The sequence below is a fragment of the Mustela nivalis genome, assembly GCF_964662115.1.
Source record: "Mustela nivalis genome assembly, chromosome: 4".
Classification (NCBI taxonomy): domain Eukaryota; kingdom Metazoa; phylum Chordata; class Mammalia; order Carnivora; family Mustelidae; genus Mustela; species Mustela nivalis.
Window position 1 is genome coordinate 89,776,546 of NC_139023.1, and position 25,234 is coordinate 89,801,779.

A 25,234-nucleotide genomic window follows, 5' to 3' on the forward strand; every position below is an offset into this window, starting at 1 on the left:
AGGTTGACAGTGACGGCATTAAAAGAACAGGAATACAGACATTTTCAGAGGGTGAAAGTGGTACCATGTACCCTCAAAGTAGGCAAGTTTTTATAAGTGGTCTCTAAATGTGTCTCCTGTGCTAAGTAGATGGTTCTCCTCGGAGCTGTCAAAAATGCTCTGCGGTTCTCTCTACATTAATTCCTGTTGAATATTTTCCATGGTTGGTCAGATTGGACTTAAAATAGATATGAGAAAGGTCTTCAGGTTTACTGTCAGTAACATTTTTAACTTCATCGCCAGCTGGATGACGGCATGGTGTGTGACCAATCCAAATTTACAAGGTAACCTTGCCTGAATCCTCCTGGTCCATCACACAAAAATCACAAAATGAAGCTGAGAGAATCAAATTGCAAGGAACAGTGGGGGAAACAGTAGGCGGAAAGCAAAACAAACACAAGGAAAGCCATCTGTGAGGTCACTCAGAAATGATGCTAGTAATTGTGTGTTCTCACCCTATGGCCTCCACACACGCGGGGTTCCTCGTGCTTCACAATCAGCCCCTGCAGTCGGAAACCCTTCACGCCTCAATCGCGTGCTTTCCCAAGGGAAAATAATAATCCTAGCTACCTTTATCTGCAACCTGCTCGCCCCTTTTTATGTTATTCCTTTATACTGTGCTCTACCACTTGCCCTGGCTGAGGAACACAAACTTACACTTTTCAGGGGCAATCGGAGATAACACTTGCTTCGTTTCTTAAGTAATTGGGAAGAGAAGATGGAAATCGGTCTCTAAGGATAATTAGCCTTCTTGCCCTGTCTCATTTACTTTAAGGGAGTCTTCTGAAATGAGTTAATACATAGAAAACATCTGGTGAAGAACCCAATACATAATTAGTGCTCAGTTATCACTGACACCCTCTTCCTTACCCTTCTTACTAAATATGTACATTTCAACAATCCCCAGAGTCGTCCTCTGCACTATCAAACAGGTGGCTGAGGTTGACAGACCAGAGCTGATCCCTGTCCTCAATAAATGTTTTATCTCTTCACACCCGTTATAGAGATAAAGCACTACCTAAAAAGGAACTCTCAGTCGATACATGTATCTTCTTCCTGCATCTGAACCTCTTCACCACAGGAGCACAGTAGCTGGTATGCTACACAAAGGCTGTGTGCACTGTCTGCTAACACTGATCACTGTCTTTCTTGGGACTAAAGCGTAAATCCTAAGCATCCTGCTTACTTAATATAATGGCACATGTCTATTTTGGGGTGCTCCCCTATTTTTGCGAAAAAGCTAAATATGTTTTAAGTCAATCTGAGTTAGATTTTTGACTCATTGAAAATATTACGCTCCTTGGACCCAGATTGGGAAGTGACATCTGAAATTCTAAGTAAGTTGAGGACTCGCTAGGCATTCTCCGGGACTGGAGCAACACTGCAAACAGCTTGTTTCAAACAAAGTGGACACTCAGCTTCGGCTACAAGATTACTCTTCAGCGATAGATGGTTTCCACACCTGAACTGGGACACCACTTTTCTTGGCTGAGAACTTCGGCCTCGGCGCCACAAAGTAAGACGCAGAGGCTGATTCTTGCTTCGGGGAGGCGGGAATGCCCACGGGCACTGGGGACGCGCTGATGGGTGAGGCTGCCTCTGCAAAGAAGGCAGGCTGAGAGCTGTATGCCGGCGCCGAGTACACAGAAGACGCCTGCGCAGTAGTGGGCGAGCCAGGGTTCACGGGCCGGGGAGGGAGAGCTTGCTTCATGCCCGGCACCGGGCTGACCTTGGCGGGTGACTTTTGGGGGAGGCCATCCTTCGCATCTGGAGGTTGGAAAGTAAACAAGGATGCGTTTAGCTGATACGGTTGGTGCTTCATAACGTCCAAAGCATTGAGGGGTTTTTTGCCCTTTTTCTTGCTTGTCTTGGACGCCTGTGGGGCTGATGGCTGAGACTTGAGAGCGGCCAGAGGGTAGGAGGGGGAGTGGATAGGATTGTAGGCCACAGGAGGAGGGGCTCGGACGTTGGAGGAGTACTTCCAGCCGGCCGGTAGAGACGGCGTGGGAGACTGGGCGCGTGCGGCATGGGCCTGCACCGTGTCTGAATCCACCACGTACTTCTCCATCCTCGACTGCCTCTTAGCAAAGAGCTGGGCTCCTTTCCCACTCATTCCTGGAAGCTCATTAGATGGTCCCGCTGCAGCAGCGTGAGCAGCGTTTACTGGTGGTGTGGGAGCCGCTGGCTTGGGTGTGTAGATGGGACTGGCTACCGCTGCTTGTGGTCCTCTGAAGGGACCGGCCAGGGTCAGAGCACTCGCGGGCCGAGCCGGAGCGTAGGAAGGCTGGGCTATTTTGATGGAGGAGACAACGGTGCCCTGCGACGGGCTGGACGCGGGGAAGGCAGGAGGTTGGGTTGGAGCCGCTCCTGGGGACCAGACCGGAGAGACTGGAGTTACCGGTTGGGAGGGCGAGGACTTGACTGCCGGCTTCGGAGCCACCGGAGGCGGAGTCTTTTGTTTCGCAGAGGAGCTCTGCATGAAATTACAGGCCTCGGCCCCTAAACTGAGGTAGTCTTCTTCGGGTCCGGAATCGCCTCCAGCTCCCGTGCCCTTTTTGCCCTCCGAATTTTGAAGAAGGGACAAGAGTTCGGGATTTGGGCTTACTTTGGGCTCTTTGAAGGTGAACATGGGCTTCGTCGTGCTTCTCCTTTTGGCCTCCTGCAGTATCCCTGTTCTCTTGGCCGGCACCGCGATCCTTTCATCCCGGGAAGCTATGCGCTCCGAGGCGTCGTAGAAGGCCGGCTGGGCCCACGGGGCGGGCTGGGGCCACGGAGGAGGCTGCGCGGGGCCCGCTGGGGGACTTGACATGGCTCTGGAGAAGGCTTCAGGCGGAGGCGTGACCGCGGAATAGGGCGGAGGCGCCGGGAAGTCCGCCATGGGACTTGCCACGTTCCGGGTTGGGGAGAAGGGGGTCGCCAGCTGGTTCGCAGACCCCGGGAAGGGTTTGGCTGTTCTGTTCATAGGAATCATCCTCGGTGCGTCTGCGGTTTCACACGCCCCACTGAAGCCGTTCTGTTGGGGCACGTGGCCGTGACCGTGGCTCACCTCGATGTAGCTTCTGCTCACGGAGCTCTGCGTTCGGACCGATTCTTCCTCCTTCCTTTGGTAGGAAGCCACGGTTCTCAGGCCGTCCGTCTGCGCAGCTTCGGGTTCTCTGCCGGGCATTCCCCCCACCCTCTCCTCCTCTTTTTGGGCCGCGATCTGATCCATTCGCTCCCTCCTCTTGGCAAACATGAGGGCGCCCTTGCCTGAGGTGTCAGGCAACATCTCCATCTTGTCCCCTCTGTTCAGCTTCTTTTCGATGTCCACGAGTCCCGAATCCCAGTCAAAGTTCACCACTTGTGCGCTGTCGTCAACGTCAGACGATAACTCTTCATCCACCTCCGATTCGCTCGTGCCCAGAAATGCTACTTCGCAAGTATCCTCTCTGTCACCTTCTTCCTCCTCGTCGGCCTCGCGCTCAAGTTCGCCAGTGCCGTAGCTGACTAGGGTGTACTTCTTGGCCCGCCTACGGCGCTTCTTAAACATCAACACCCCCTTGGAGTTGGGGTTGGGGGCGTCTGTAAGAAGGAGCGCAATGCTTTTGCATTTAGATTTCGCTTCTTTCACCTGCTTTTCTGATAGGCTTTCACTCCTCCTGAGCCCTAGGGAAAGTACAGAAATTATACTGAGTTGATGAATTCCAAGAAGCCCTCATAGCAGCCCAGAAATCAATTCTCCTGGGGGAAAGTAAATATGGAAAAAAACATGTTTACAATCAGCCACTAAGTTTTGAAGCAATCGAACTCGTTTCTCCTTCTTATTTCTTTTAAAATGTATACTTTTATGATGATCTACAAGATATATATAATTCTACACAATGCTTCTGTTTCACTTGGTCATATAAATACATTTTTATGTATGGTGATTGGAGTATATGTAGCACATGGATCTTAATACCTTGACAATAAGCGCTAGCTAGTAAATGTCAGTCAATACGATATAATCAAAACCAAAAAGAAAATAATTTGAGGACAGAGTATTTTCTGAAAAACAAGGTAAGACATACCTTGTACTTCCGTATTTAAATAATAAAATATCAATATAAAACTGTATCCAAGCATTTTTTAAAAGTGGGAGTGGAGGGGGGGCAAGAAATTCTAAGTGTTTCTGTGTAATGAATTTAAATATTTAAGTTTTCTTCTTTTCTTTTCTTAAACTTTGACATCTCCCCAAAGTCCTTGTATTCATGGTGACTGGATCAATATAAATTCAAAAAACTGAATGAATAATAATTGAAGGCACTGAATCAGTGATTGCTAATGATTTGGAACACTGGATCATTGTGAATACATGTAAAAAATTCAATCTACAAAGCTGTCTACATAAAATTTGTTTGAAATGGATTGCTATTTTGAAATATAAGTACTTCAGTCACAGCAAGAATAAATGTAAATCTTGGGGATATTTAAAAATTATGAGACTAGTGACCTCTTAACTGTGGGTAAAAGCTGATGCAGAACTTAAGTCATTTAAAATGAGAGTTTGACAGTTTTAAAGTAACATGCATATTTAATTTTTTCCTTTATCATTATTGTTACAAGAAAACAAATTGGTGGCAAACTAATGTATAGCATTAGCTAATTGTCATCATATATTTAATGATAATGAACATGATTCACAAGCAAGTTTCGAATTCTTCAAAATAGTTAACTGGAAATTTCGGAAAAACTTCTTGAATATTTCATGATTGAAAATTAGGGGGGGTTTTTGTCCCTGGGAAAAAAATCGGACTCATGATTCTGTTTTTTTTTTTTTTTTTTTAATAAAATAGAATCAGAGTGAATGGCTTTATGACAAAATTAGATATTCCCTGGCATTTGGATTTTATTTAGAGGAAACAGTTAAAAGAAAATTCATTACTGAATGTAACTCCTTTTTTTTGACTACTGTTATACAACTTACTATTAAATTGACAGTCACAGTTGCACAGTTGTTGCTTACTTCACAGCCAACATGTAAAGTATGTGAGTTAATACTTAATACACTTAATATGACATAAATGTGAAGGTGGGTACAGATGCTTCAAGTATAAGGACGATTAACAGCACTTGCCAATAAAACTACAAATGCTTCTGCTAAAAATATGCTTGGAAGGGAATAATGAGAGGTTAGAAGAATTAATACAGTACTTTGAGTTCATTACCATTGTATATCATTCCTACCTTCAAGTGCTTTTGCTAGTCAGCTTCTACCTCCTCAAATGAAATTCTAAAATTTGTTTTAAAAAGGAAAAAAAAGAGAGAGAGAACGAGAAAAGAACAAAAATCATACAACCTAACTGACATCCTTATCTTCATTCTCCTTTCTCTAGTCACTCCCCTAGAGAAAACAAAACACCATAAAGAGCCTTGAATGTAAATATATTTTACATTTGGGGACACTTAAATGCCTCCACAGGGTCTGGGAGACTGACCCGTGTGTCTAGAAGGTAGATGAAATGCTTTGCAGTCGAGTGAAGACATACAAAGCCGAGAGGATCATGTAACTGCTCAGTATTCCACATGTCCTTGTCTGTCAAACTCACTTCTGCAAGCATCATCAAGCTGCACAATGATTTTTTTTTTTTTTCTCCAAAATGAAGATCTGCTTTTAGTGTCAGTAGTGGAGCCTGTATTTTCAAGACACCTCTCAGCAGCACACTCAACCGTTTTTGACATTTAAACTCGGAGTCCACCCGACTTCAAATACTCTTTTCTGCAATTTTACCTGAAATCTGACAACATTCTGAGACAAGTCAAAGGGACACATTAACCATATCATTTTCTTGAACAGCTCCTGTGCCTCTGGGGATCAAAGAAAATGCCTTAAATACCTTCAAATCTACGACAAACTTCAAACTTATTGCCTCCATTTCAGAAATTGGTGTTCTCCACAATTTCTTTAATTAATTTCTTTTTAACCACAGAGAAAGACATAAGAAAAGTCTTAAAAAGAAAAAAAGAAAAAAAGCCATGTAAATGAAGCAGCAGCAAAATGCCCTTTAAGCTCTCGGGCCCCTTCCAATAGCCCAGCAGTGGCCCTGGGCAGGACTTACGTGCGTGGCGCGCTCGGTGCTTGTGAGGTCTGCTGTGATCCCTTTCCGAGCGTGGATCTTCTCCCTGCTCTGTGCCTTCTGATGAGACTGCAAAGGATACCAGAGAAGGAGGTGCTTCTGACTGCCCTCCTTCCACTGGAGAATCCACACACCCCTTTCCTGCCTGAAGCCTGCACCCTTCCGTCTTCTGCCTATCCAAGCAGTCGAGTATCACTTCCACTTGGGGCAGCCCCACGTCTCCTGCTTCACATCCCCGGGTCACTTTTAACTCTTTGCCACTGGAGAGCTGGATTATCTTGCTGGACCTCAGAGAAGGCTCCCCTTTCTCCCTCGTGGGGACTGAATTTATGTGGACAATTCCGCAGTGTTGTACATGAGGATCTGGGTCAGGAGACTTGGATTTTTCAGCTCCCAGGAGAGCCACCACGGGGACATTCGTGACCTTGTGTCTCTCTTGTGAAAGGGACAGTTGTAGTTCAACCACAGGGCCTGGCTGCCCGACTTCTGGCTTCTCCCTTAAGATGATCTCCTCTGCTAAGTGTCCTGTTTGGGAGTCAGGCATATGGGGAGCGACATGGTAGCTCAGGCCTGTTTCTTCTTGTATGCTCCCAGAAAAACCAGGACCACTCCCTTGGTCCCCAGCTAGAGGAGCCCCACTCCTGACCGAGGCAACGTACAGCTCTCTGTTCTGGTTCTTTGTGGCTGGTTGAATTTGCAGGATGGTACTTTCCACGGGCCCCTCATGGGTGAGATGCTCAGGGGTTTTGTTTTCCGTTTCAGAGATGGAACTCTCATTTACTCCACTGGATGGTCTGCGCACAGGAAAATCAGTCCAGAAGGTTAAATCAGAGTGTTACACCTGCCAAAGAACTTTCTGACACTTTTAGGATACATGATACAGTCAAAATATTTCCTCTTAAATGTCAAGTGCAACATATTTGAGAACAGAAGTTGGCAGCATGTTGATATTATTATTTAAAGATCTTCCAAATAAACTTTTTTTTTTTTAAAGCAAAGCAAAAATGCTTACAAAAGATTATGGAACCTAAATCTACCCTAAATTCAGCTTTGATTTTTTAAAAGCACAGGTTATAGCTACATGGATGTCCTTTATCTGTAATTATTTGGGTGTTTTCAAATAACCATGTTTGTTCTAATATGACAAAGCATTTCAATGTCTTACTGATGAAGTATAGGTCTGAACATTGTAAAGTCATGTAAACATATTCAGCAACTTCAGAGTAATATTAATATACAGATAATTCAAGTAGTCCTTTTAGAGGCTGTGCTTTCTTGAAAGGAATGAAATAGAAGCTGTTTTTCAAGCTCCAGGGAGCATGTGTTTTGTAATAAATGGACCCCAGCCCAGTACTCTTGTGTAAAGAGAAATCCTTTCCATGCTGCAATGAATCATTGGGTCATGGGGTATTTATAATCGGAGATGTCTCCCCTTCTCCCATTTGAACCTGTCTCTTGGAGCATTTCCTTATAGGATCTCTGAAGTCATACCATTCCTTTATCTGTCAACTAAGAAGCCCAGCTCTGCTCACTACCATCCTTTGCTTTTGACCTTAGCCATTGCCAGCTGGTTTTGCAAACCTGGGTTTGCAAGAAGCAATGCCAGTTTAAGTGTCAAACAACTTCTTGCTAAAGCTCTAATTTAAACTCAAACTGCTTTTAGAAGAGAAGCACCACTTGCAGAACAGCTGTAGGAGATGCCTTCATGTCTCACATGTGTAAGTTTTTTTTTTTTTTAAAAGCAGCAGTGTCTATCTCTGCCCCTTTCCTCCTCCTCAGAATGCCCCCTGATTAATGCCAGATTATCATTTGATGAGGGTGAATGAACCCTACTCAAGGGGCTACCCCACGGAATATACCTTAGAATCTGTCTGATGGCATTTCTGACAAATGTTCAAAATAATCGCTCCTAACTTTGCTTTTGTCTGCAATTAGTAAAGCAAAACTAAGCAAAACAATAAGAAAAAAACTAATAGTCAAATGAAATGCAGCTTTCTCTAAGGAAGTAATCTGTAAAGCTTCCTGATAATTAAAAAATATTATAGCATTTTAAAAACATGATGATAGCAAATTAGATCTTTCTTATATAGGAAATGATTAATACACTCTATGCAACCAAATTTGATGGCACCAAAAGGTCAGAGAGTTTTAATTTAGGAAGGCCTCAGATGGAAGTAGATTAAATCACTTTGAATTATGTTAGCAATCAATTATGAAGCTGAGAAGAGAGTCATTTGAACTTTTTCCAGTCTTACAGAGTGTAATACAGGCAAATGGATCATATAAATGTTAACATTTACTGGTAGCAGAAGTAAAACAGATATACAGGAATACAAATCATAAAAGCTCTAAAGGTTAGAGAGTTGTATCTTAAAATGCTCATTTCCTTTCAGTCTACATAGGTACAGTGTTCAGACACCCAGAATGGTGATGGTAGTGGTGATGATGATGGTCTTTCGGCTAATTTTAATTTGAGATTCCATTTCAATCTCATCCATTAATTATTTATTTTGCAAAAGTCCAAATACTTAAGAGAAAATCATCATCATCATATCTCCAGTTATTGAAAGTAGCAGAGAGCTAGTTCATTTATTTCTGAAAGTAAACATGTACCTAACATTCAGCTTTAAATCACCAAGGATTTTCCCAGTGATAGTCATTGTAATCAAAACAAGAACTAGCAGGGAATGTCCCAGACCACAAGTACGTTCCTAAGAAATTGGCCTCGTTAAAAGAGTAAGACACTAAGAAGGGAATAAATTAGAGAAGGTTTTCCCCCTTTTGGGGATGTGATTAAACCTTTAACAAAGATGGAAGTCTTCAAATACCTCAGAGATTTATGCACGATAATGGCAAACACCCCGTCCACACTTGGCAAGACTCCTGTTAGTTTGCTTTTAAAAGCAAATGGCGGCTTCTTAATGAAGTAGGATCCTGAAGGCTTAAACATTGGGCTTGATGGGTAAATATTTAGATGGGAGAGTCTAAGAATAGTGCTACATTTCTTTTATTTTCACAAGATCATGGCCATGTCGAGTTCATGTGTGAAATGGAATCAATAGTGAATGATTATCAGAGGGGTGATGCTGCGCATCGTTCAACCACAGAGTTAAGACAAAACCTGGAGGGCTTTCAATTCTGTGTGAGATTGTCCTCTGGCATCCTCCCGAAGGCTGCTCTCCAGGAAGCCAGAACTTTCCTTTCTGGATTCATTACAGTGTCATGGTCAGAGGCTCACTCACAAAGTCAGTATGGGTTTGGACAGGGTCCTGTGATTTGCACAGGGCTGTTAAAATGTGGATGCTGTCGCATTTTTGTGATTGCCCTTGTTGTTTTCTTTTGTTTTAATGTTTAAAGTTTACTACTGCATTTTTAAGCAATTAGGTAGGGAGGGTGGTATTTGGGGAGATCGAATTAACAATGATTTCCATTAGTAGTCCAAAACCTATATTCTATCCGTCTGCTTTTTTCCATACACAAATGATTTTGCTAGAGGTCCTGACAAGCAGAAATCGAGCTGCTTTTAGGGTTTTATGTGGTTCTTTTCCTTCTCTAGGCATTCTCTTTCTATAAAAAAAAATTATTGTACAGGGTAATAGTTTAACACTTAAACATTTTGTAATGGAATTGATTGCTGTTCTTTTTTAAATTTTTAATTCCAGTACAGTTAACATGCAGTGTAATATTAGTTTCAGATGTACAAAACAGTGATTCAACACTTCCATACAAAGCCAGTGCTCAGCACGACAAGTGCACTCCTCAATCCCCATCACCCATCTCCCCCTCCACCACCACCCACTACCATCCCCCCACTGGTAACCTTCAGTCTGTTCTCTGAAGTTAAATTAAACATTTTTAACTCATCGGTGAATAAGGTAGTGATCCTGATGCACCGCAAAATCTTGACCTAGAAGTATTAAATTATGTCCAACATAATGAGCTTTCTAAGGCACTTGTCTAAAATACTTGAGATTTTCAACAAAGCTCATGATACAAAAATTTTCAAGTTAATTCTCAATTAACCAGAAAATTAACTGCCATTTCTCAAACACGGTGGCTCTTCTGTTTAACTATACTAACCTTCCACAGAGCAACCCCAATTTCCCCATAAATGACAAATGATACATTTAGTAAAAGCTATAGTCATTCCTATCTAAAAGATAGGGATCTATTTTTTCTCTTTCAAAAGAAAGTATATACCCCAACAAATCTTCTGTACCTTTTGATAAGCATTTGGAGAGAGTCCCTTATGCTCTCCATGAGCTTGATGACTTGGGGGTAGGTGAGGTCCGCACAGGGGTTGCCATTGATGGAGACGACTTCATCTCCCTCACAGAGCCCAGACCCAGAGGCTTTGCTTTGGCTTCGGATCTGAGTGGAGTGAAAAAAGAAAGGAAGACTTAGAATCATATCATTTGTAAAAACAAAAACAAAACACAAAAAACCATACCACCATCTCTGAGAAACATTTATTTGGGAGTTAAATAGTTCTGTAATCTATAAAATCAGCCCTGATTTTTAATCCAACCGTTGACCTAGAAGACCACTTAAACCCCTCTTACCCCTCTCACACACACAATGTATAATGCACCATCATGTCAACATTTAATTCATAGCATTGTAGGTGAATGGAAAAGGAAAGCAAATCTATAGTAAATGAACTGGAATCAGAAATAAAGAATAGAGAAAAGTGAGGGCAGACATGTTAAAATAATGGTGTTTACATTGAAAATAACTGTCACACTGTGAAGGATGACCCCAGTCAGAGAGTGACCTCTCACATTCAAAAAAGTGTGAAAAGCCTTTCCTATTGAGGAGATGGGCTGAACGCTGGCTGTAAGAAGGAGCTGTAAGGCAGGACAATGTAAGGAAATAGATGTACAGCTAAATGAACTAGTGAAAGCCATCCCAGCGTAATGGGGAAGTTAGGCAGCCAGGATACTAAGAATTATGTCAAAGAGAAAAATCCTGTATTGAAATCAACTATTCAAGTCTTGGTACAAAGCAATGTTAGGCAAAAAGGAAAGGAAAAAAGGGATGATTTTGCAAATAACAAAAACATCCCTGCTATAACCATTGCCTCATATTCTTGCCCAGAATGACATGGAACAAAAACTGAATAAAAACCCAACAGAGAACTTTCAGAACCTGGAAAAGAGAAATTCAGAGGAGTAGAATAATGGCAGAGAGTCCTCACCAGCTCTTTAGTGAGGAACACTTGGAGGTTTATATCCCATATAATTCGGAATATGGCAAAATGTTATGCTGATTATTCTCCCTGTGCCCTTCCAGGTTCATTCTCCTCCCTCCTCGGTGCTGCATTGTGACAGTGGGGGACTGGCTCCTAGAGACTGCATTGGAGGACCTCCCTGTGCACTATTCCTGACTGGATTTGGTCAACAGGAAGGCCCAAGAAGAGATCAAAGAGCAAGAAGAATAAGACATCAGGTAGACAGATGTTCTCCTGACTGAATGTGCTGGGCAACGGTTCCGTTCCTCCATCTCGAGAGTAACAGCTCCTGTCCGTCTGCCCCTCTCTCTTGCCTTCAGTCTTGTTATATTCCAGTAACACATACCATCTTCTTGCCTCTTCAGGACTAACGGTAATAATAGCTTCCCACTTTCTATCTCCAGGTACTTCATTATCATTTGTTGGTTCACCTAAACCTGTCTTTAGTCCCTACATTCTAGCATCTTTAATTACTCCTTTGAGCATGCCACCAATTTCCTGCTGGGACCCTAAGTGATACTAATGTGTTTAGATGTCATTTTATGGTGTGAGTCTAATAGTTCCCCATGAACCATGTAACATGTCATACAATCTGAAACTTAACATACTTTAAGATCCTATTCTAGATATTTTCCACCAAGATGATCCCTTTCTGACTATTAAAATCAAGATTCTGAGTTCAGAGAGATCAAAGCCTGGTCAGCAATACTTCCTGAAGAATGTTTTCATAGCCAGACTCATTTCTGACTGGGCATGAAATGTATGTCAACTTACCTCCAACAGTGGCCCACTACTCAATAATCGACAAGTTGGCTAATACAAGTTAAAGTTTCTATTTCCAGGTGCATTTACAGGTTAAGTGGCACTCTTGAAAGTAGAAGATATCTTTAAGTGCCAAAATGATGACACTAGGGAAATTTAAAGTGATTCAGTTAATTTTGCTCTGGGAAGGTCTGTCCTTTGACTGTCAGAAATTATAATTTACAGTGGTTTCCCATTTTCTGACAAAACTATTTCATTTTTATTTGTTTTGGAAGAACATACTAGTTCATTGCAAAATATTTGCATGGCTATAAGAAGCAATAAAAGTAATGAGAAAGAGAATATGCACCCAATTTTGAAAAATATCTATTTACCTGCCAAATATATTTGTTTCATTTTGTCTTGCATATAATTAAGATAAAGAATCACAAGAGAGTTGTTAATAAGTCAGAATAAAATTATATGCAACAATGAACATTTAAGCTACGGTTAGAGTTAAGTCACATTTCAGTGACTTAAATTTATTTATTTACTTTTTTATAAGGTAAGATGAGGTGGATGATAAAGCATTATTTAAAGCATAAACCCATTCATTCAATTGAGTCAGATGTACTAGAACACAGACAGGAAATTTATCCTTTGAAGGACCAAAGAGGTTTTATGACAGCTGTGTCATTATACCCTGTAGCGCTCAAGGCCCAATCTCAGCGGTGGGGCGAGGGGGATTCCCTTTTATCGGCAGTACATTGTGTGAATTTTAAACAGCTTCATGGGTTTGTGGAATAAGATGAAAAATTGATCCTTGGATGAGAAATAAACTTCAATTTAACAGACCTGTCTCTCATGTAAACATGTGTCGCTTGATGGGAAGCAACACAAGTCAAGTGGAACTTTTAATGGTATCCGAATAAGCAAAAGCATCATGAGAGGAGTAGTTAGCATCTCCTCAGAGCACACATTCTGAAGCGAACGTTCAGAATCAATTGCGGCAGAATTGCAATTCCTGAACAGCAGGAAATAATTTCCTCAAGAACCATGTTAAATGTGGTGATATTGTTCCTGCCACAAAGGTTTTTCTGAAGGACTACTCTTCCTCCATTTCTAATAGGACGACCAAAACAAACAGGATGGTATGACAGTGTCCCTTATGCTCAGACATATCCTTTGCAATCACCAACTTTACCAATATGGTTCATTTATTAGCGTACAAAAGGTCCTCACTTTACATTACACGTAATCAGGTATTTTAAAATGTATATATTTGTGTATTACTACGTATGTGAGTAAAAATTCCAATTCCTGAAAACATTCTTATTTGTGAAAATGAAATACTACTGTCAGTAATAAGTCTAGATATGCAGATCACTAGCATTGACAATGCTAAATCTCAGTAAATTTTTTTAAAAAGATTTTTATTTATTTATTTGACACAGAGAGAGAGAGAGGCAGGCAGAGGGGGAGGGGGAGGCAGGCTCCCCGCTAGGCAGAAAGCAGGATGTGGGGCTCGATCCCAGGACTCTGGGATCATGACCTAAGTGGAAGGCAGAGGCTTTAACCCACTGAGCCACCCAGGTGCCCCTCAGTGAATTTATCAACCAGTCTTCCTCTTAGGCCATTAGCCCTCAATTCATAAAATACACAGTGGGAGAGAATGGCAACTCGGAAGAAAGAGAGGTTTCAATTGTGTGGCTCCAATGATTACTAGCTGACTGAACTTAGGTAAGTCATATTACATCTTTGAGTTTTAGTTTTCTCAAGTGTAAAATAGAGCTAATGAATTTTATTTCTCTAGATGGTTAAAAAATATTAGAAATAATATGTACTAAGTTCCATTACCCACATACAGCTCCTACATGTGCACGAGAAGGGGCAAATGGATAAAAATGAGTGGGTTTCCCATACATGTGCACACACACACACACGAAATGAACATGCCAAGTAAAAAGAAAAGCTATTAAATGGTGGTGCTTTGTCTATGAGATGTTTTAAAACATCCGGATTTATTTTCAGTTTTTATGCCTATATTTGGCATCAATTCATCATAATCTAAAGATAAATGTTGTATATGTCTTTTCCTCAGTAAGTACACATTTTATAACTGAAAGGCGGAAGAAGACAATCCTATTTATTGTTTCCTGGTAGAAATAACAATACAAATATTTAAAAACTAGTAGCTTATCTTCACTGAGCACTTACTATGCTAAGCCCTCTACATGCTTATACCATTTATTCCCATAGAACTTCAATAAGAATATGTACACTTCCATTTGTGAATGTTCAGATGGACTACCTTACTTCCATTTTATAGATAAGAAGACAGTGACTCAGAAAATTAGGTACTTTGCCTAATTTACACAGCAAGAATCAGAATTTCAACCCAGGGAATCTGACTTGAGAGTGTGTGTTTTTAACCATTACACACATTAACTCTGTAGTTAATAGTCTGAATTCTCTACCATGAATCTTTTTTTAAAAAAATTCATTTGAGAGGGGAAAGGGGCAGAGGGAGAGGGGCAGAGAAACCCAAGCTGACTCCAAGCTAAGCATGGAGCCCCACACCGGGCTTGACCCCACAACCCCGAGATGAGACCTGAGCCAAAACCAAGATATGGACGCTTAACCAACTGTCCACCCAGGCACCCCTACCATGTATCTTAAAGAGAGAGTGGAGTGTAGCAACAATTAGCAGAGGCTGTAAAGAAAGTCAGGGAAGAAATAAGAACTTACCAAGTCAGTCCATAACTCGGGAAAGACAGATTTTGCTTTATTTGACTTTGTTTTGTCTTCTTTTCTTTTAATATTTATATTTAAGATATTCTTTAAAGATTGGAAAATACTCGATATTATAACCCAATATGTTAAAAATTCGAACAAGTATAATTATCTTTTGCAAACTGTGATTTGACACAACATACATATATGCGCGTGTAATGCATGGCCTTTTTCTAGAGAACATTCCCTTAGACATTTCATTCCACATCTAATACATTAGACAGATAGGAAGTTTCTATCCATAAAACACTATATGCCCTATTAGCAGTCTAATCAGTCTAATCAGACCACAGAACTAAGAGATACTGGTAATGTAAATATTTACCAAAGACTGTATTTTTTTGCTTTCTGCAAGAAAAGCAGAAAAAAGCTTTCTTGATCCATAGGAAGAGAGATTTATTTTATTACAACCAAGTGAACATGGAAAGTTAGAGCTTCTCTGGGAAATTCAACATTATTTTCATTTCATAGAATAAATCTGAGAAGTTTCAATAATGCTAATTTGGTTTTAGGAATTAATAATTCCCTGGAACAATGCAAAAAGTTTCTTTTTCTATTCTTTTATTATCACTTCGTTTCCAAGTCTTCCAGAACTGACTAGAAAGCGGGTATCAGATTTGAATTCACACAGAACTTTGTAGTTAAACTATTCTGTCTTGTGTAAATAGCGTATCAGTTATGTCAGCTTGCTGTCGGTGAAACTAAATCTTGTCTCAGGGATTGCCTTTTCATGTGTAACTCATTGACAAGTCCTGTTGGAACACGTCACAGTAAGTGGCAGAACCAAGACAATCTCTTCCTTAGATTCCACTACTCCATTTATTACAATATATTAGAAAGAAAGAGGAAATTAGCATAAGTCTAACCTATCACATGTGGGCTATTCTCAATCCGTAACATGGAGTCTCAGGGACCTGGAGAAAACTAAAAGAGGATGAGGGAGATGGTCTCAGACAAGTAAAATTTCAGAAATTAAAACATTTTGATGGAAATTGGAAAGTAGTCTATGATCTAGCAGCTCTTGCTGAAGCTCCACTCTCTCCTCAGTTCTCCCCCTTCAGGCCTTCAACAAAACCCTCCTTGTATCTCTGAGATGAGACTCAATAAACATTCCCTCACCCCTGTCACACTACAGCCCTAGGCAGGTGTGTATTCCTCAGCTGACCAGAGAAATGGTCAGAATGGTCACTGGGAGGCGCAGCAAGGGCGGAGATGATCATAGATTAAGCTTTAGAAATTAAGGAGCTAATCCAACTTTTAAAAGGATTTGCTCTCCACATTCTGAACTCCAAACCTCCATCTTTGGTGGTGAGTTGCCTAGCACCAAAGATGAGGTCACGAGATGTCAGGAATTCATGTTTAGGTGGTACCGTATTTCTGGAAATCAATAGCAAATAGCAATATATTTTCAGGATGACAAGGCAAAAGAAAACAAGGAGCAGAATACAATGGAATAACAGCAGTAAGAACCCCAGGAAAATCTTTATCGTGGGAAGCAAAAGGCATCCTGGAACTTAGTGCAAAAATTGAAACAGTAAAATGGAGGGGAAAAGAAAAGACTCGCAAAAATCCCTAGAATGTGGTAAATAAATACGAACTGTAACTAATAACTGAGTACCGTGGAGAAGACCGTGGCAATACTGGATGGACTGCTCAACTTGTGTCCCAAGCTCATTTGTGTCTGCCTCGAATGTCACAGAGGCTGAGAAGGTAACAGCATATCCCAGACTCTCCTGCAGCCAGGGCTCAGGGTGTGATGGAGTTCTAACCCAGTGGGTGCAGCTGCAAGAAAACTTGTATTGAGGATTGAGTATGGTGGAGAGGTACGTTAAGACTATGAGACACCCATTTTGCTGGTGCAGATCTGAGAGACGATTTTACTCTGGATACAACATATTTGCTGGCAGCTTCTCATCCCAGATCATGACTGAGGTGTGTGACCCCAGACCCAGAGCCAGGACCTGGACTCCGCTGCTTCTATATTGTGGCAAATGTTGCCAGTCCCTTGGGTAGCCAGATGTGCCAAGTTGTTTGAAGTCATTCCTGGAGGCCCTTCTTCAAGCCTGCCTTTCCAGATCTTTCAACAATTCTTCAAGTACTTATTGATTTCTGACTAAAACAACTGGAGAGGTTTCCCATGCAGAATTTTAGAATTAAGGGCAGACACAGAAGGTTAAGAGAGGAGGGGTGGGTGCCTGGGTGGCTCAGTGGATTGAGCCTCTGCCTTTGGCTCAGGTCATGATCTCAGTGTCCTGGGATCAAGGCCCACATCGGGCTCTCTGCTTAGCAGGGAGCCTGCTTCCCCCACGTCTCTCTGCCCACTTGTGATCTCTCTCTGTGTGTCAAATAAATAAATAAAATCTTTAAAAAAGAGAGAGAGAAGAGGGGTGGCTAGCCAAATACAGATAAGAAAAAAAAAATGGATACAGCCTCCAATATTCAAGACAGAAGAAATGATGCAGAAACATATACCAGATAAATGGTATGAGGCCACCATCTGCTAAGAATAAAGGAGGAAGGGCAGGCCAAGGAGACGAAAACTTGAGGACAAAGAAGGCAGTTCAGAAAAGCAATTATAGAGTACATACTAGGAAATCAACGCAAGAGAAATAAGAAGTCTGTGAAGAATTTTTAAGGAAAAAAGGGAGATGATTATCAACATGCACAGTTATCTCAGGCAAATGTTCTGAAAGGACAGTACTTGATTCCTGAAAGGAAATGAGACTTTTCTTCAAGTGCATAAAGAATTGAATAAGGCACTCACTTTACAGAGTGTTTGTCTAAATAGTGACAATAAATCTTAAACTATATTCACATCACACCACGAGTGCAAATGCAAACAGACACTAGAATTTTTCAGTTATTCTATCCTCAGTACCTCAACTCAAGCTCAATAACCCATTTTCATGTTGAGTTTTGGTTTGAAGGCTATGAACTTCACTGCTCAGGTCACTAATATATGTACAGACACTGGGCAGGAAGTTTTCCTTTTGGATGACTGTCTTTACCCTTAGGGACCAAGTATCCATAAAAGTAAAAAGCATTCCTGGTAGCAACCTTGGAAAGATTCCCAGAGTAAATAACTATCTTTGACAGCAATGAGGGCCCTAATCCATGGGCTGCATACTTCAGAATCTGCATACCAATGCGAGGCTGCAATTTAACCGCTGTGAGCTCTTACTGAGCAGCCACCATGATGCTAGAAAACCAACAAGTACAAATATGGAATGGTATTCTCTGCTCTTCTTTTCTTCCGAAGAATGTAAACAATCTAACTCTTTCAGGATAATACTGATGGACCAGAGCCTATGCGAACATGTCCCTGTCTACTTGTTTGTTGGATTCAATGTGAAAAACTGCAAGAAGACTTTTGACCCATAAGGATCATGCCTTCTATAAGCATTTATACAGAATTTTTTTTAAGATTTTATTTATTTATTTGACAGAGAGAGATCACAAGTAGTCAGAGAGAGTGAGAGGGAAGCAGGCTCCCTGCCAAGCAGAGAGCCCGATGCGGGACTCAATCCCAGGACCCTGAGATCATGACCTGAGCCGAAGGCAACGGCTTAAACCACTGAGCCACCCAGGTGCCCCTATATAGAATATTTTTAAAAACGCTTTTTAAAGAATTCATTAAAAGCCTATGTGAAATCTAAGACTAGATAAATATGTAATCAGTAGAAGCAAACTTACTCAGAAAAGGCAACAGAACTAGAACTCACTACTTTCATATATCTGTTTATTTTTAGGATTTTTTTTTAACTGTACACATGACTATTAGCTAAATAATTATTATGCTTTAATACCTCACCTAATATGAATTTAGTGTCATCTAAAGAACCTATAAGGGACCCATGGGTGGCTTGGTCTGTTAAGGGTCTGCCTTCGGCTCAGGTCATGATCCCAGGTTCCTGGGACAGAGTCCCACATCAGCCTCCTTGCTCAATGGGGAGTCTGATTCTCCCTCTGCCCTCCCCGCCACCATGCACATACATACTCTCTCTCTTTCTAAAATAAATAAATAAAATCTTAAAAAAAAAACAACCTATAAGTAAGCTCAACAGTCTTTTAAGTGGTCAAAATACAGTAATAAATAAAGCTCACTAAGACTTCTGTGCATCACTGTAAGTGTCTGGGGCCCTTTCTCTATTTGTTCAAGTTTATACATTTCTTTTCTTTTTTATTTTTTTTTTAAGATTTTATTTATTTATTTGACTGACAGAGATCACAAGTAGGCAGAGAGGCAGGCAGAGCGAGAGGGAAGCAGGCTCCCTGTAGAACAGAGAGCCCGATGCGGGCCTCAATCCCAGGACCCTGAGATCATAACCTGAGCTAAAAGCAGAGGCTTTACCCACTGAGCCACCCAGGCACCCCATCAAGTTTATACATTTCTAATAAGGTTTTTCATTTGGTTTACAGAAAATTAGAAGTAGAGAGACAAACACGTTTCCTGCATAGAGGTAGATGCTATAGTTAATACAATGTCAAAGCAAGAAGGTAAAAGCCAAAAAAACCCATCAAAATCTTTAAAAAAAAAAAAAAAAAGACTCCAGATACAGGATCATTTAAAGAAGGTGTAAAAACTCTCATATGTTCAATGGGACAATATTGTATTTGAGTAAAAGAGTGGACATTAATTATAGTGCTCTCAAGTTATTTAAAATGTTCAAGTCACCTTTACTAGATTGATGAGATGCAGAAAAATATACCTTTCAGAGAGTACCATCCCAAATAGCTAAAATAAAAGATCTACTATTTAAAGGCTTAACTGGATCTGAGGCATCACCTCATTAGGTACCGGATTAGAGTTCATAATCTGAGGTCCTAACTACTTTTCTTGTATTGGTGTTTTTACTGAAATGGTTTAGTTTTAGACACTGAGTATGTCTCCAATATCCAGAAAATGTATCTTTTGGGAATGCCCTGTTTCTCCACAGCTCTACAGCCCTCTGCAGTTTTACTATATTTGACTAAAATATAGCAGTTTTTTCTTCAGGTTACACATACATAAAACTACAGATAAAGAAGGCAGACATTACATGAAAAATGTCCTCCTCGTGACAAGGGTGCAGATTTTTTAAAAATGTATAAATTCTATTATTTTGCTCTAGTAGCAAACAGGAGATCGTACCTTAATTAAGCAACCAAATCATTCCACAAGGCATTTAGGGTCTCAGGTACTCGATTTCCTTTCAGGACAACAAAAGAATCCCCTCCAGATCACTAATTCTATGCATTGTTGAACTGCAGTACACACCTACACACATTACACATACATGCATACATACATATAAGATATCATGGTGCTTCTCCTTTTGGAGAGAATCGTGTAAAATTGTTGAGGAGGTTTTAATTAAAGAACTGTGAACCGTACAAATTTATAAATATTTTGCATAGTAATCCAAGAGCGTCACTGATTGCACTGAACATTCACTTCAGTAGGAAAGTGGGGTAAAAGACAATGCTAATACTGTCTTCACATAATTGGAATACTTGCCACCACCCCAGCCACACGACACGCTGAGCCATCTGGCTGCAAAAAGGAAAAGCTAGCTAATTCAGAAGCCAGGGGTAAGTTAATCAAGGATTGTGCCTTTGTTTGAAGAGCCTGGGTTAAATGATCACCTTCAGAGCTTTGGTTTAACTGGAATTTCATTTAGCCTGGCATTAGTATTTAAGAGTGTGTGACCTAGAGCAACAATTCTCAAACCTTTTGGTCTTAAGACCCATTTGCAATCTAATAAATGATAGCAAACTTTGGGGGTTCTGTTGATATTTACCATGTTAGAAATAAAAAGTGAGACACTTAACACATTGTGTTCATTAATTAATTATAACATATAATAACTGGTCTGTTAACATAAGCAATATGTTTTTATGAAAAAATCCATGCTTTTTAACACTCAGATAATTCAGTGAGAATATGACAATGTTTACCATTTCTGTAAATCTCTTTAGTATCTGAGCTTAACAGAAGACAGCTGAAGTCTCGTATGTGCTTCTTCGTTCAGTCACATTACGTTGTGTTGACTGAAGTGTATGAAGATCTAGCCTCACACAGATACATGTATGTATACGTATGTACGTATGTAGTTTGAAAAAGGAAGAGTATTTTTATAGCTTTTTGATAATTTGGGGTATTTTTCTTTGATACTACATTAAACTCAACAACTTGTAGTTTCTAAAGTTGCAATGTGAAATTTAAAATCATAGCAATGAACTTTCCATACTTGGTTACATTAAAATCCATTGCTGTATTTTGCATTTTGAATGGACTTTTTACTCACTGTTAACCACACATTGTCATTTGGAAAATACGGTTTCACTGAGTTATGCAGATCTTCCAACACTTCATTATACAAATATGCAAAATCACCCTCCTTAATAGAATCAATGTTCTTATCAGAGAGGTCTTTAAGTATTGAGAAGCTGTCAAATTCACAGTGGCAGATGAAACTTAATTTTCCCTTGAAAAGTTTTCCCTTGAAAGCAAAATTTCAAGGGAAATTTTCCCTTGAAAGTTCAAATATTGGCAGTGTTTTCCTTGAAGTTACAGGTTCATTTTGCTCCTTTTTTAGAAGGTACCTACTGAATACCCAGTCTGACTAACCCCAGTGGGTCTGTGAGTTATTCTTTAAAGTACAAATGGTGTTCAGAAGAAAAATGGCTAATAAAGCTTGCAACTGAAAGGACTGTCCAAGTGCTTCCACAGGACAAACATTGTTCTTCAGTATTCACAGCACTTTATATGTGTTTTCATTTTGTCACATAGAATATTAAAAAGATGTGTGCTCAAGACAATAAAATGCAAGCTTTGGGGCACTGGGGTAGCTCAGTCGATCAAGTGTCCAACTCTTCATTTTGGCTCAGGTCATGATCTCGGGTCTTGAGATTGAGCCCCATGTCAGGGCTCAGCACGGGGTCTGCTTGGGATTCTCTCTCACCTGCTTTCCCTCCCCGCACTCACACTCTAAATAAATAAATACATACAATATTTTTTTAAAAATAAATGCAAGCTTTTACTGCCTTATCAAGAATATCCTTATATGAAACAGAATCTTATTTCTTACGTCTCCTGGTGACAGTGAGGAATACAATGACTCCTAGTACAGGTCAGAGTCACGGCCCTGAATGCTAAGCTGTAAGTGGCTTCACCCACCTTTGCTTTTTGCCTCATTGGTGCAAGTGTCAACTCAGTGAAAAAGACAAGCAACAATCTTGGTGTAATTATGAAAGTCAATTTGAACTCAGGGCTCCCCTGAAAGCATCTCAGAGCCCCCCCAGAGGACTGCAGACTACACTTTGATAGCTACTGATCTAAAGGGACAGACATATGTGATATCCATCTTCGGCATCCTGGGTCTCTGAGCTGGAGAGGAGGAAATTCTATCAAAGGCAATGCAAGGGCAAACAGCCAAGGGAGGAAAAGGCGGACAGAAACCAGGAAAGGATGCCTTTTGAAAACCCTGCACCGAGAGAGCACACCTGAAACCAACCATGAATTTTGACTAAAGGCAACTCTGTTGACCTAGGGAAATGAAGAAGCTCATTGTTTGGCCCAGTTCTAGAGATTCAAAGTCTACTGTCTGTGGGAGGAGAGACAGAGGGAAGAAGAAGGGCTTCACTGCATTGGAAATAACCAATGCAGTGCTAGAACTGCATTGGAAATAACCCTCATCCAGTTCCCAAACTAGCAGCTAGATGAAATTCATTGAGCACTGTGATCGTAATACAAAGATCCTTGTATGTTTACAACCCCAAGCATGTCTTGCACACAGCAAGTGTGCCTAATAAATGACAATATAAGGAAGCTAAATTTTACTCCGATATCTGTCTCATTTCCCTCAGTACTAGGGCCAACAGTCACTCCCAAACCTATTATGTACTTTGTACTTTCTAGTCTCTTTCAGGTATGACATTACAACAAAGGTCTCCAGTGAGAAATAGGGAATTCCGGGTGTCCTGGGGGGGGAAATGAAGCGGTCCTATCGAATACAGCACATCAGCGAGGACGGAGCTTCCCCCCACAGAGGAAATGGTCGCATCTAGACTCCATAAAACAACTCTGCAGCTGCTCCTGCCAATCACTCCATTTCGCCATCATCTCTCTGGCCCCAGAAGAGGTAAAGTCACAAGGCAATCAGTAAAACCTAAACCTTTCCTAAGTATGGGCTCAGCTGCAATTTATGGAGAAAAGCACATGAGCAGAGGCAGCCTGAGGTGCCAGAGCTGAGGCAATGCGGCAGGTGCCTCCGCTGCTCAGATGTGCTCCGTCTGCCTTGGCAGTCCGGGGGAGCGCGCCGGCGCTGGGGAGTGTTTTCCAAATCCCCTACTTCAAGAAGGGAAATCGGGGTCATGCCACATGCTCTGTGTGTCCACGTAAGTGTTCTGTTCATGCATTTGAGAGCCAGTCATGGCCCCGCTGTGATTGACTAATTCTTCTCCTATTTATTTCTGATTGAGGAGAGCTAGGTGAATGTCGCCATCTTGCCAAAAAGTCTTGGGCCAGAGCCAGCTGGGACAAGCAAGAGCCCTCAGATAACTCTCTCTTCACCTAGCCAGAGGTCTTTCTTGAGTTTATTTAAGAAAAATGGAGTCGGAGCTTTGTTTTTGTTACCTCCATTGATTAATTAGTTAAGTAGGTAATTATGCTACATATTTACTGATTGTCTTTTCTGGGACTGACAGTGTTCTGGGTTCTGAAGTCAGTAAAGAATACTGACCGCAATTGCTTTTTATTCCTTCCGGGCCTGGGTGGCTCAGTCGGTTGATCGTCTTGATACTTGGTTTCAGGGGTTGTGGGATCAAGCCCTGCTTGGGCTCTGTGCTCAGCCAGGAGTCTGCCTGAAGATTCTCTCCCTTGGTCCCTCTCTGGACACTCTCTCTCCGTCTCTAAAATAAATATATACATCTTTTTTTTTTTTTAAACCTTTATATTCTAAGATAAATAAATTAGTAGGTAACTGTAGCCCCACATAACTGCTATCATTCAAGTCAACAGAGTATGTAATGAGAGCACACCCAGGACAGTACTGACAAAGGATTCTTGGAGGAGGCAAGGTTTCCTGAAGGACAAATAATGGTCAGCCTTATAAGGAGGGGCAAGGGAGATCTGAGATGCCCAGACATAACACCTAGGACACAGCAAGTACTCAGGGAGTACTGTTGTAGGGACTATCCTTTCACAACACAATTTGGCCTCCAATCAATACTATAATATCTCCTGGAGTATTTCAAAGCAAATGCCTGTTAGCTTGCCTACAAAAGGGCTATAAAAGTCCCATCTTTGCGAACCTCAAAGTGAGGTTCTCAGGCCAGTAGCTATGGGATCATCCCAGAACTTGTTAGAACCACTGAATTGCAGCTCCCAACCCAGATGGATCAATTGCATCTAACAAGATCATCTATGATTCATATACATGTTAGGGTTGGTGACATGCTGTACTGAAGGCTCATCAACCAGTGATGGCTTGCTAGACTTGTGTTTGTAAGCTTTGGTGAACATCAGATCTCTGGGTAGGACTTTGAAAATGCAGAAACCCAGTTTTTATTCCCTCCCTATCCTCCATGGAAACCAAATCTCAGAGTCTGGGATGTGTGTATCTGCATTTTTAACAGGCTTCACAGGGGCCCCTGAAGCAGGTGTTATTTTCTATAAAATGCTGTAAGGAAATACGTGGGGAGGAGGCAACATTTCGTGTTGTGTGTGTGTGTGAGAGAGAGAGACAAATAGGCAGATCTGTACTGAGGAACTTTCTTTTGAGGACCATCTCATTAACTTTATTAAGCTTTGGGGTGCCTGTGTGGCTCAGTTGGTTAAGTGTCTGCCTTCAGCTCGGGTCATAATCTTGGGGTCCTGGGATTGAGTCCTGCATCAAGCTCCCTGCTCAGTGGGGAGTCTGCTTCTCCCTCTCCCTCTGCTCCTCCCCCGCTCGTGCTCGCTCTCTTGCTCTCTTGCTCACTCTCAAAGAAATTAATAAAATCTTAAGAAAAAACTCTATTAAGCTTCAAATAATGATACTTTTAAGGAGACTGGAAGATGAGTTTGTGATCATGATTATGAGATTTTTTGGCATATTCTTTTAAGGATACAACTTTTACTATTCTGAAAACAAAGATGTTCCAAAGCAACACTGTCTGCGTTAGAAGTAGTAAATATAATGTGAGCCAGGGTGCTGCTAAAGACTGCTTACATGGAAGCATCATTAGCTAAATTTTATCCATAAGAAGTTCATGCAGACAAATAACTAGTTCTTCAAAAATGTCTTATGTAGCCTCCAGCCATACAAAAACTCCAAGTACCATCTGACAATATTTGAGCTAAATGTATAATGCA

At 41.1% G+C, this 25,234-nt stretch overlaps 1 protein-coding gene across 4 annotated transcripts in view; it reads right to left on the reverse strand.

Annotated features, from left to right (window-relative positions):
* The window catches only part of SYNPO2 (synaptopodin 2), a 182,318-nt gene that overhangs the window by 27,237 nt on the left and 129,847 nt on the right, over positions 1–25,234 (reverse strand). For 3 of the 4 annotated variants that reach the window (XM_082727366.1, XM_082727365.1, XM_082727367.1), the window contains exons 2-4: positions 10,354–10,505; positions 6,117–6,928; positions 1,502–3,684 (exon numbers count right to left, since the gene is read on the reverse strand). In XM_082727366.1, coding sequence (XP_082583492.1) covers positions 1,502–3,684; positions 6,117–6,928; positions 10,354–10,505 — 3,147 coding nt within the window. The remainder of the gene's footprint in view (positions 1–1,501; positions 3,685–6,116; positions 6,929–10,353; positions 10,506–25,234) is intronic. The other variant, XM_082727368.1, reaches the window with a different exon arrangement.